The sequence below is a fragment of the Melanerpes formicivorus genome, unplaced genomic scaffold (assembly GCF_026170545.1).
Source record: "Melanerpes formicivorus ecotype bairdi unplaced genomic scaffold, bMelFor1.0.p_v2 SCAF_7, whole genome shotgun sequence".
Classification (NCBI taxonomy): domain Eukaryota; kingdom Metazoa; phylum Chordata; class Aves; order Piciformes; family Picidae; genus Melanerpes; species Melanerpes formicivorus.
The window spans coordinates 1,734,670-1,747,504 of record NW_027142359.1 but is presented as its reverse complement, the minus strand read 5'-3'; the positions used below and the strand labels follow the sequence as shown (position 1 = coordinate 1,747,504).

Genomic DNA, 12,835 nt, shown 5'->3' with positions numbered 1-12,835 from the left:
GGTGCCGCCGCGGCGCGCCCATTCGCGCGGGCCTGTCGGGGAAGGCGTCTCGCAGGTGTCCTTCCGGGTACGGGCTCCCCTGGAGGGCTGGTACCGGCGACCGCTCTCTCCGGGGGGCAGCGGCCGCCGGCGGCGGTGGCCCTGCGCAGCGGCGGCGCGCGGGGCCCGCCCAGCGGGGCGCGTCACGACACGGCGGCGGCGCGCGGCGCGGCGGGGGCGGCGCCGGCCGCAGTCGGCACGGGGCTGGCGAGCGGCGCGCCGGCTGCGCGCACCCTGCACATTGCCAGGGAGGGAGGGAGCGAGCACCATGTGCCGGCCAGCGCTCGCCCGGCTGCTGCTCCTCCAGCTGCTGCTGCTGAAGCTGCACCTCGGCAAAGGTGGGTCCAGTGCGGGCCCGGCGGCTGCCCCTCAGCGGCCGGGCGGCAGCGGCGTGCGGCAAGTGCGCTTCGGCGCTCCCGGGCGAAGAGGGGGCGAGAGACCTGCCTGCCCGGGTACCCACTCGCCGCGATGCCCCGTGAGAGGGTTGGGACCTGCGGAGGGCCGGGCACGCTTGGGGGTTTGCGACCTGCGGGGGCCGGGCGCGCTCGTCGGCGGGCGAATGCAACCCCAGCGCTGGTGACAGGAGCTGCCACCTTTAATCCCTTTCTGAGGAGATTTGTGCCTCATCACAGCATCGCTGCACCGTGTCTGCAAAGCAGATTTGCTTCTTCGTCCCCATTCTCCCACCCTCAACTTCAGTTGGGTCAGTTCCCTTTTCCTGGGCCGGCGCCGGTGCCTGTTACCCCTTGCATCCCTAGGTATCTGCATTTTGCCCCGGTAACGGACGCGCAGGAAGTCCCAGCATCAGTGTGCCTTATGATTTTTCTTTGTCTTTTGCATTTCACGTTTAAGCATCTTCTATTCCCAGGATCCTTTTTTTCGCCCCTGCCTTTAAAGCAATGCAGGGAAGCACGGGAACGGTCCCTTTGATCCCCGCACAAAGCAGCTTCGGGATCACCGCCGGTCTTCCTGCGGGTGCAGGTCTCCCCCAGCCCCGCACCGAGCCGCTCTGCCCTGACGAATTCAGCCCCAGCCCCTACACTTAGCCGGCAGCTCCCGGTTCTCTGCCCGGCTTGTGCGCGGCCGGGGCCGGACGGCGAGGTGGCCCCGGGATGTCCCCGCCGCCCCACCATGGGAGCGCGCCCCACTGACCCAGGCGCGGCCCCGTGTTTTGCAGGCGCCGTCAAGGAGTGCGAGAAGGACCAGTTCCAGTGCCGGAACGAGCGGTGCATCCCCGCCGTTTGGAAATGCGACGAGGACGACGACTGCTCGGATAACAGCGACGAGGCAGATTGCCGTGAGTGTCCGTGCCCCTTCGGGGCGAGGAGCGGGGGAGCGGGGCCCTCGGCGCGCCGAGCCTGGAAGGGCGCGCTGCCAGCTGCGCTGTTCCTCGCTTTTATGAATGAATGAGTGAAGTCGCGCCGGGCCCGGCTCCGGCGCCGATTGGCTGCCGGGAGCAGCAGATCGGTGACGCGCGCCCGGGCCCGCCGCGAGCGCAGGTCCACGCCACGGGGCAGCGACTCTGGGCTGCCGCCGGGACCAGGTGCCTCGGGGACAGCGGGAGTCTGGCAGAAGCGCTCACCCACCCGTTCCCTGCCCGCGCTTTGCCCTGTCCCTGTTTGCTCCGTGGCCGCCGTGATGTTCCGCCCTCGCCCTCAGCAACGTTTCTGCTCGGAGAGTCTAAAGAGAGCGTCCCGGTTTGTGTCCTCGGGGGAGCTGCGAGGTGTTTAAACCCCAGGGGGGAGCTCCGTCTCGGACACTCCGTGCCGGTGTCAGGCGTTCATGTAAAACGCTGTTTACTCTTAAGCATTCTACAACATGTGGGGCTGGTGTGAATTTTGTGTTTAAATAGATGTTTGCAGCCTTGGTGCGGAGAAGGGAGGTGAACAAGTAGTTATGCTTGAAAGTGTCAGCCACATAGCACTTAACTACATTTCTCTGTCGTGTAAGTGAGGAGAGAGCAGGGAGATCTATACTTTCAGTCCTAAGACGGTGACACTCTTGCCTTCTCTTGTGCTGTGCCCTTGATGCATGTAAGTGGCACCCAGGAAACTTTGCCTGATAGGTAGGGTTGTGCTGTTATTGCCTCTCTTGTTATTTTGTTTGTGTCTTCTGACAGCCTATGAGACTTTGTCTCACCTGTGGAGTGTAAGGAGCATCTGTAAAAGAAGTTATACTTCTCTTTAAAGGCTTTGTTTCTATCTTTGATTCAGAGTTTTAAGTTGCAGATACTGTAGCAGGTAACATATTTCTTGAATTCTCTCTGTGATTGTTTGTAAGGTTATAATTCACTGAAAGAACTCTTGACAGTTGCTAAACCTGGGGGATGTATCAAGAAAAGTGTGTTTGTCAGTTTGTGACTATCCAGTTAACAGCTTCACCAATAAACCTGTGACAGGTGACACTCAGAGTGACATCTAAGTAGATTAGTGTAAGGGCAGCAGGGGTACCCAGACTCTTCTTCCTCTTCTTCAGGAGGAATGCCTTGATGTTATAACATCAAACAACACTTATTTTGGGTGCTTTTGTACTCAAGGACTTAATAGGCTTTATGTATGCTTAAGTTTATGATCTGGGGAGTTAGCAGTGTTACTTAATTCAGATTTAAAAATGTTTCATCCTGGAATGATACTGGCACTAGTTAGAGGCCTCTTGGATTTGTAGTGTTTCAAATTACAAGACATTCCTAGATGCTGAGGCTGACTGAGAACTGGCTTGGACTTGGGGGTAGTCAGAAGTGAGCAGGTTTTCTCCAAAACCTGTGAGCTTCCAGAGGGAAACAGCAGTGGAAGCACCGGCAACCTCTGAGCAGGCTGATCGTAGTCTTCTTGAAGCCTGCTGTTTAAAAGTCCCTCAGTGTGTGGTTATACAACACTGGGTGAGCTGCAGGTTATACAGGGACTGTGCTTTGGGAACTGCTGTTTCAGAGGTTGGGATCGTGGCTGGGTAGCATCTTAAGGAACAAATGCTGTACCCTGCACTCCACACTGGAGAGGTTTGTGGGCTGAGCTTGCCCAGCACAAGTGAGTGGGTCAGAATCTGGGCTGCTTCTTTGTCTTTGCCTTTTCCTTGCAATTTGCTCTCTGAATGTTGTGTCAGAAGACAGTGTAAAACAACATCCTGCGAGTGTGTGAATAGCTCTGTTTTGGAATGGTTAGATGGATAATAGCATCTGATTTAGTTTTGTTTCAGAGGAGTCACACAGTTGTTGAGTTTGGGGAGTTGTAAAAATATGCTGGCTACATTCTCATCTGGTGATTTTTTGAGATGTTAGGAAAACCAATTTTTTGATGTGGAGACATCAGGAAGAATTCTTTGCTTTAGTCTGAACTGGGCATTTATTACTGATTGGGGACATACTACAGAAATTACTCATGAACTTAAGTTAGTTCATATATTGCAGTTGCTTCTTTAAGCAATCTGAAAGGCATTTCAATTGCATTTTCCACCTGTTTTTCTTGCTTACATTGTTCTGAACTCTGTTGCCTTTTCAACATGCATGCTGCTTTTCAGCCTATGTACTGAGTTGTACTGACTGGGTGAGAGAATGTGTCACTTTGTTTGCTTCTAGATATTCTCTCTGTTACCACTGCTGTAATAAAGGACACTTATTGAAAAACTATTTTAGGAACATGTGCCATGGAAGGATCTATTCTGGAAAACTCAGCATGCTGGAGTGGTGATGGAGAGGGAAAAGAATGTGCAGGTAGCTTGCTGGTGAAGAGTGCTGATATGGACCCTGCTAACCCCTGTAATGACTTGCTTTTTTTTCCTGATGAAACAGGATGGTCTTCATCAGTGTAAATAATTGGTTTGTGAAACAAGCTTGTCCCTGTGGTAGACTGTCTATATGCACTGGGATATATGTATATGTATCTATATGTAACCAAGAGTGTCTTAAATAGTTCTGGAAGGAGAACTATTCAAGTAAGTACTGTATGTTCTAGAAGCCATCTTTGTCTAAGACTGACATTATTTCCCTCCCTTCTCTAGATCTTTGCTGGTAAAATGTTGGCTTTTTTTGAAGGAATTTTGGACTCCAAGGAGAACATCTCAGTAATCATCCAGTATAATCTCTTAGAATTTGCTGTCTGTTCATACTCTGTTGTGGTTGGTAGTTCAGGTTATCTGCCTGTGAGTTAATATGACCTGAAGCATGCAAAAGTAATGACCTCAGCTGTTACACAAATCAGATTACTCAGTACTACTTTGTAAGGTGTGCTAAGTTTATACCAGGTTGCCCCATAAACACCTTCTTGTATATCACAGGGCCCAAGTCTTTCTTGGTATGTGGCAGTAGCTTTTAGAGGTTTTATTTCTAGGAAACAAAAGAAATCCTGTTTTAAGAAAAAAATGGGGAAAAGGCTGTTTAACACCTGTATTTAACTGAAGAGAATCACATGGTTCACTTGTGACAGGCAGTAGATGAATGGTAGAGAAGTGGGATTTGTGGCTTACACTGTTAAGGTTATCAAGCATTGGTTGTTTTTGTAAGGTACCCACAGACTAGACTCTACATCAGGTCGATTTAAATTACTTGTACCGTTTTTGTATGCTCCAAGAAGCACCTTTAGACTTGACACTTCATGCCACTTCAGTCTTTCTCATTTGAACAAGCATCAGTTCTCCACAGGGTGCATAATTCATATTGCATACTTCAAAGTGATCAAGTGCTTTTAGTAATGTTCATCATTTAGAACAGTCAAAGGGTGACCAGAAAAAGTAGAGGGCTCTAGTGGTATGAAGACAAATGCTGAGAACTTGGGTAAGCAAGGGAAAGCAGAGATTACAGAAGGTGTTTCACCTATTGGGGAAAGGTTAAAAAAAACCCAACAGGGTAGATGTAGATTGCAAGTAAAAAGAGACAAATCCTGGTGGCAAAAGAACTGTGTGTAGCAAAGTAGGCTTCCAGGAGGAAATGCAACAGTGCTCATTTTACTGTATGCATGTGGCTTGTGAAATGTTAACAAGAGAGGAGGAGGAGGAGATACTCACTTGTGTGTGTGGTGAAAATACATAAAGCTGTATCCAGAATGCTTATGTAAGGAGATGCCTTTTGCTGGCATCTTTTCAAAAGGTTAATGCAATTTATGAGAAAGGAAAAAAGAAAAAAAAAAAGGGGGGGGGGGGGGGGGGGGAGTAGAGAAGCTCTTTTACATGTTCCTGGGTATCAATTAAAAGGAAACTAAACTCCCAAAAGTGAAATAGTGAAAGTTAGGGTGTTTGCACGGCTGAGGAGATCAAGTCTCTGGCTCTGGAATTAGAAATTTGAGAGCTTAAATCTGTGTAACACTACTGACTCTGCTCCCTGCTCAATCCAGTCTGTGTGGACCTGACAAGACAAAAGACCAGCTGCAATTTGCAGCTGTCATGATGTGTGCTATGTGTGATCCACACAATGAGGACAGGGCTCCAGGGCAGTTTGGACCATGATTTTTTTAGATGCATTGTACTCCTTCCCTGCATAAGCAAGTAATGCTTTTTAACTCTTGGAGGAACTCTGGAAAGTCAAGACTGAATTTTATAACCTATTTCAGAGGATGCTTGCAGGTTCAGAGTCATTGAGACTCTTCTTCAATGTGCTATCAGTTACACTATAAAACACCAGGGTTATTTTTATGGTGGGAAAAATGTCCAGTTTCTAAGGCACAGTGTTTTGGGAAGGGTTTGTTCCTTGCTGAGATGCTCAGAATGTGGGATACTAGGTTTTAATGTATGGCTCCCTCAGGATAGGTGGAAGTTGTAGGGCCAGGTCATCCCTGGGGCCGGTAAGCTTTGTGCCCAAGGTGCCTACTGCTGTGTGACTTACCACCCAGAATGGAAAGTCCTAGAGAGCTGCTTTGAGGGGGGAGTGGCTCGTCTTGCAAGTTTGGTTTTTTTGCTTGCCACTGCAGGAAAAACTTGCAGGTTGCAACCGTATACAATGTGTTTGACACAAAATAAAAGCTCTCAGTTTGATGGTTATGTTTGATAGGATTTGATTTTTCTGCTGCAAGTAGGGTTTACATTATCTTAACTCAGACCTGTGAGTGGGTAAAAGACGCTGGATGACCTCTGCTGAAATGTTTCACTGTTGATTAAACCTTAAATGTGGCCAAGAGTTTAGCTGCAGAAAGCAAGAAGCAGCTTAACCAGTTTCTTAAAACGAAACAGAAGCTGCAAGGTCTCTTCAGCTTTGCAGTACCTGCCTGCAGGGGGACACAGCCAATTACTCTTGGTTTTAAAGCTCCACTCTCCCTCTTTGCATTGGGAGAGTGTTGGTTGTTTGGGTTTTCTTTCTTTCTTTTTTATTCTTCTGGTGAGTACTGTTTATAACAGACAGCACAAGGGCTGCTTCAAGTATGAGATGCAGTCTGAGGGAGATACTGTTTCAAAGACTGTTCCTACCTATGCAGACTTCAGGGTAAACACCCAGCCTCGGCAAAATTCTGCCTGCTTCAGCCCTTGCCCAGCCCTGGAACCACAGTTTGTGACTATAGCTGAGACACACGTTGCTATCAGGAGGAAGAAAGCATCCAGTTCTGCTGGCTTTGTGCATAGAGTCTCCAGAGAGTATGACTCCTGCTGCCCATGCAAAAGCCCAAGGGGCAGCCTGAAGCTCTGGGTCCTGTGAAGAATTAAATATGACCTGAGTGGAACTAAAACACAGGAGTGTAACAATGTGCCATGCCTGCAGCTTTGGGGGTGTGACAGTGAGACAGCAAGCAGTCACAACTGCCACCTATGTTCTATACATTTGTTGTGCTCTGTTACCCTTTGCTTCAGTCTTTCTCTATGCTCAGTGCTGAGACTGTTCTGTGTGATGGGCAGTAGCTGCATGTTACTCTGGAGATGCCTGTCTATGATGTGTGTTCATCACCCTGTGGAGAGTTTTAGATTTCCTTGATGCTAGTTGCCATTTCCTTGATGCATGGTTGGATGCTCTTGATTATATCAGTGACAGTTTAACTGAGTGGCTTGGCCAGCCTGCATGCTCATCCATGCTGGAAGTACTGGGAAGAGTTCTGCAAAGAGACATGTTCACTTGAGGAACTTTGCTGTCTCTAGATACAAACTACTTCCCAGGGAGTGGTGGCTTTCCATCATTCCTGCTAATGGTCTGGAAAAGAGAGAGAGAAGTGGGATAGGACCATTGAAAAGAGAATGCTTGGGATACCCACTGGGCACATTATGGGTGCAGAAGGAGGAGAACTTGAATTTACAGAGTGCTGCTGTGCTACAGCAAGAAAGGACATGGTTCTAGGTGCAGGTAAAAGGTGTGGTCTGAAAAGCTTTCCTGAGGTCAAGGAGAATGGGAAGATTGAAAAGAATGATTTCAGTTCTGGAAGGGAGTTATGAAAGGGCAGGCAAACCCAGCAGTGGCTTGGCTTGTTTAGTAAGGAGATGAGAGGTCTCGTTTCAGAGGCTGTGATCATATTCTACATGTTGAGCCAAGGGAGACAAGCTTCATCCCGAGCATTTTGAAGTAGGAGAAGTTAAAACAAAAGTCAGTGTAGAGTAGCTCACTTTTGTCTGCAATGTCACAGACCCAGGATTAGCACAAGTTTGATATGTAATTTCTTATTGGTTGATGCTAGACGCACCCACAGATAGATTGCCGGTGCTGGACTTCACTGTCCACCTAAAGGACCATTAAACACTAAGGAACAGCTGAAAATATCTAAGCATATCTTAGCTGTTTGTAGCAGAGAAGCTGCCCAGCCTGTTTCAGCTACCTTTTAAATGGCACCAGCTCTTTCAATTCACCAGATCTACTGTGTCCTTGGTGTGCTGCAGACTGTGATGTTGGATCAGAGAGGTGTTTGTGGTAGGCTTGATTTGCTGTGAAGTTCTCCTGGTCCTCGTGCTATTGATTCTCTGATGGCCTTTTCCTCACTGCAAGTTTTCCATTTACCTGTGGCTTTCCCCTGGCAGTTTCAGAGAGGTTGAGAAGCATATTGCTCCTCAGCTCTGCTTCTCTGTGTCATTGCACGCTGAGTAAAGTGCCATGGGATGGCTATTTCTCTTCCTTTGCTCTGCCAAGGAAAACAAATCAGTGAACTGAGTTTGAGTGATGGGGATGGAAATGTGTGTTGCTGCTGGTTTTCTTGTGCTGTGGCATGTCCTTGGTGGAAAAGCAGGGTGCCTGCTCCAGTGTGCTCTGCCTCCAGAGCAGACAGCTGGTTCTAGCCAAAGGGGAGTCTCCGCTCTTCCACGGAGCATGTGTGGGAAGTGTTGGAAGTGCCGAGTGTGGTTTTTCTAATTCTCTAGTTCCTGTTGCAATTATTAATATTTAGATAGCCACAAGGAAAGGGGCAGAAGGCCCTCTGATAAAATGAATGCAGATTTTCTTCTCTGTGAAGAATTCTGGCTGAAATATAGGAGATAACAAACTGGTTAGACTTTTAAGAGTTATAATGCTGTAAGCTAGTTGAAAAGTCAAATTAAACCCATCTACACTGAAAGATCTTCAAAAGCTGGATTTTAACCTAAGAGAAGTCAGGAGATTTTTAAACCAGGGATGTGAGCTCCTTCTCTAATGGTTCCTCAGCGTAAGATACATCCTGTGTCTTGCCTTAATGATAATACCCTGCTACTGTGGTTCTGTTCCTGGTGAGGACTGTGGCTTTTCCACCAAAGCTAAGGCCAATGTGGCAGCCCTGTGTCATGCTCCTCATGAAGACGGCAATAAATGGTGCTGCAGGTCTTCTGCAGGTGACTTGTGGTTGTGTAAGCAGTCAGCAGCAGAGCCAGGAACAGAAATGAGGTTGTCTATTACCAGTCCAGTGCTCAATATGCACAACCATATTGCTCACTGAAGAGGTGTCTGTTGGACTGGTGGAAATAGTTCAATTTTTCCTCCAGGTTTCCTGGCTTTTTTCCGTCTAAGCTAAGGTCTGGTGGTCATTTTAACCTTGCAGTTAATGCCAAGAGAAGTGTTGGAAACTCAGAGAGAACAGGATTTAGAGCAGGCTTAGCATAAGGCTGGCACCCTTTGGACTGCAGCCATGTAAAGGGGGAGCTTTATTGCCTTTTTTTGTTTCTTTGCTGTTCTGTTTCTGATCTATCAGTATTATTTTTCATTATTAATATTTATTAAATGCTGGAGAGTGTGTGTGGCACTATACCAGGACCAGAGCAGCCAGGGACTCAGTTTCCATGGCAGCAGGAGCACAGTCCTGTACTTACAGAACCAGAAGGACTGTTTTTGGCAGCTGCAGTCTGTGCTGTGATTACTTTTTCTTTTTAAAGATAGATATATAACTTAAAATCTGATTCCGTAGTGCTGCAGAGCCTTGTCCATCCTGAGTGAGAATTTTGCCTGCTTTAAGTTTCTTTAACTTTTCTGGAGTTGTAGCTTGGTTTCTGTAGCTTCTGCGTGTGATTTCTTTTATTTGCAAACCACTGAGAGAGGTGGGGAAAGAGTATGTTTGAAACTCCTTGAAATGCATGGAAATTGCCTCTGGATTTTGGTTGAATGTGACATGTTACATTGTTGTAGATGCCTCTCCCTTTCCAAGTAGCCTATGGCATAGTTTTATCAAGTGGAGAACCCAGCTGTTGAAGAAACTGGTGTGTACCACTGACAGTAAATTCTTAACTCCTTTCCTCATTTAGGTAACTGCTCCATATCCAGGTTTCAACTTTGTTTTGTGTTTTAACCAACCATGGTTTGTATTTTTGTCGTGTTTCCTTCCTAGAGATGCAAAGTATAGTGTGGTGTACATTGAGGTGATGTTTTGCTTCATTGCAGAGTGAGTTTAAATCACTCGCCCATCAAGTGGAGTGGGCCAATCTCTCTTTGGTGGTGCATAGTAATAAGACAAGGAACATGGATACAAACTTGAATATAGGTTTCACCTCAACATGAGGAGAAACTTCTTTACAGTGGGGGTGACAGAGCACTGGAGCTGGCTGTCCAGAGAGGTTTTGGAGTCTCCTTCTCTGGAGACTTTCCAGTCTGGATGCATTCCTGTGCGGTCTATCCAGGGTGATCCTGCTTTTGGCAGGGGGGTTGGACTCGATGATCTCTGGAGGTCCCTTCCAATCTCTGACATTCTGTGATTCTGTGATTTTATTTGTATCCCAGGTCTTTGTTCAGCTATGAATTGCCTGGCAGAGGTTTTCTTTCAGTCTTTGCTTTCCATGTATTAAGTTTAATGCGATTTATTTATTTGGTGGCTTTTCAGGCTTTTTTGTATTTTTGAGCTAGATGAGTAAGGTTGTGTAAGGTGCATGTGTCTGCTGCTGCACTAGCTGCTTGGCTTGCTGTTTTAACAGGGGTTGTATATCAGTGAGTCTTGCTGGATATGCAGATATGCCACTCTGTGTGATCCAGGCAGTAGCTAAGAGCATAATAATCATCATCAGCAGGAGTGGTGAATGCACTTGCCCCGAGAGTAAAAATTTCAGATGTAAACTTACAACTGTTCCTGGAGACTCCTTATCTGTCCTGAATCACAACTGCATCCGTGCAGCTCCTTGTTAAACAGAGAGCAGTGTCCCAGTTCCTTTGATAACAGCTGTCAGAGTTGACTGATCTAGGCCAATAAAGCACCTCTGTCCCTGTGCCTGAGTGGCTCTGTTCAGGTAGCAGAGCAGTGTCACACATTTGTCACCCAGTGGCTGCTTAGTGGCTTAGCTTTCTGTGATTCCTAAACACCATCTTAGGGATCTGAAAAGTGGTGCTTAGAGAAGTTATCCTTTGCCCAAGGCTGGAGAGTGATTCAGCAACTAATTGTGAACATGAGTGACTCATGAAGAACGTTCCCAGTTTCTCTTTTGCTAGTCCATTATCACATTGTCTTTCACAGATAATCATGTTCTTGGGATTAAGGACTGCTCAAGGGCCTTATTTTTTGCCTTTGTCATGCACAGTTTGTGAAGTACACAGAGAAATCTCAGGGGTGATGTAACTCAATGTTCCAACATTTTAGTGTTAGGTCAAGTGCAGGAATGACTTTGGATGGATCAGTTCTTGCACTTTGTAACAAAGACTCACAAAATAGGGGTGCTTGAACGTAGTATTTGCTTTGCTTCTCAAAACAGACTCTTCATTTTTGTACATTCTAACATTAACAGAACAACAGAGTGCAACCTGCAGATGGGCAGGTGTCACTGCAGCCACCTCCTCAGCTGTCCCAAAGGCCTGCTTTTGAGACTGCACATGGTAGATCTTTCATCACTAGAAAGACTCTTCCCGTTCCCTGTGGGGACACTGTCTCTCAGACCTCCTTTACTCCCAGGCCCACCCTCTGCTGTTATCTGAGCACTAACTATTGAAGTAATTTCAGTAGTGCGCCCTTGCCTCAATAAATTCTTTGTAACATAACCTTGACTGGCAAGAACCAAGCCAAACAATAAAGATACAATGTAGATTGCACAACCTTTTAAGTTTGCACAATGACACTCGTTTCTCCCAGCTTGATAAGCAGGGCTGCATCCTCACCTTGGTGCCAATCACAGGTAGCATTTAAATTAGCTGGGTACTACTGGGGGATCCCATTTGGCTTGTTCTGCAATTTAGAAGGGGTGGATAATAAATGATGAGTTTCAGAGGGAAGCTCTGGCACAGTCTCTGTCAGGATCACATTAGTGGATTGAAATTGCACTTTTTACTTCAAGGAATTGCTCTTTGCCAGGTGATTTCTGTTCCCCTTCACAGAAGAGCTCTTTAACACAGATTTTTGTCCTATATTTTATAGAATAATGTGTTATGTATGCTTGCCCAAGGTCCTAGTGCATGTTGATTCCTGGAGCTCAATGAGGATTAAGGAGCTGCATTGACAGGTGTAGGAAAGAGCCACATCCTTCCAGGTCCTGACTGGAGGGACTCTGCTCATGGCATGGCACTTCAAAGACTGTGAGTGCAGAGCAGAGGAGAAATCTTGGAGCCTGCAGTGTAAATCCAGGAGCCACCTTCTAGTAGGAGATAAGCCTGGCTGAGAGCAAGCATTTCTTCTCATTTGATGGTGTGCACAGTCATGTTAATGCTGCTGACCCTACTCTGTGCACATACTTGCAGAAAGGGTTAATAGCTCTTGCACAAATGCTATACTGCAGCTGGCTGGAAGCTAAGTTCACCCTGCCCAGATCTATTGAGTTCATTTACAGTATTTTTAAACGTTGAGATTGAAATGCAGAAAGCTGACAGTGCTGGAGAGACTGGAGCTGACAGGGAGCTTCACACCTGTTTGTTGCCTCCAGTTCAGGGCAGTTGTGCACCCAAGTGTTGGGCACACTGTGAAGTGTATTGGCCAGCAATAACCCAGAAGCTGTGTGTTCACTGAACAAAAGCCATCATCTGTCACTGAGCAGTTCTGTTCCTCCAGCTTTCAAGGTCAAGACAGATATTCAGCATCACTGGAAATGCTGCTCTCCTACAATAGGAGCCAGATTTGTGCTGTGGTGGTTTCAGTCCTTGGCTCACAGGGTTGTTGCCCTACCAGCCTCATCTCTGTCCTACAGCCCACTGTAGGAGGGTTTAAAAAAAACATGAAGCCAAAATATCCCTTCAGGAGACTGCTTCTTTCCTTCCTTCCCTGTGCAAGCTGGATTGCTGTCACAGGATGTCTGTAATGGTAAGAATTGGGCCGTGATCTCTGTTATTGTGCTGTACCTTGTTGTGCAGGCTTCATTATCCTATCAGAGTTAAATTAAAGCGCAAAAAAGATGCTCATCTGGCAGTGTAAACCACAGAGAGGGAGGAAAGCAGCCAAGTACAAGGCCTAATTTGCCCCCTTCCCACAAGAATGTTGGTTTTTTTTCTTTCTGTGGGAGAGTGTGGGTTTGGAGATGCTGTTTGGAACGTGGTCAG

At 47.1% G+C, this 12,835-nt stretch overlaps 1 protein-coding gene across 4 annotated transcripts in view; it reads left to right on the top strand.

Moving 5' to 3' along the window:
- Nucleotides 1-244: 244 nt before the first annotated feature.
- The window catches only part of LRP8 (LDL receptor related protein 8), a 204,610-nt gene continuing 192,019 nt past the window's right edge, over nt 245-12,835 (top strand). For all 4 annotated transcript variants that reach the window (XM_068140630.1, XM_068140628.1, XM_068140626.1 and 1 more), the window contains exons 1-2: nt 245-377; nt 1,217-1,336. In XM_068140630.1, coding sequence (XP_067996731.1) covers nt 308-377; nt 1,217-1,336 — 190 coding nt within the window. In that variant the 5' untranslated portion in view covers nt 245-307. The remainder of the gene's footprint in view (nt 378-1,216; nt 1,337-12,835) is intronic.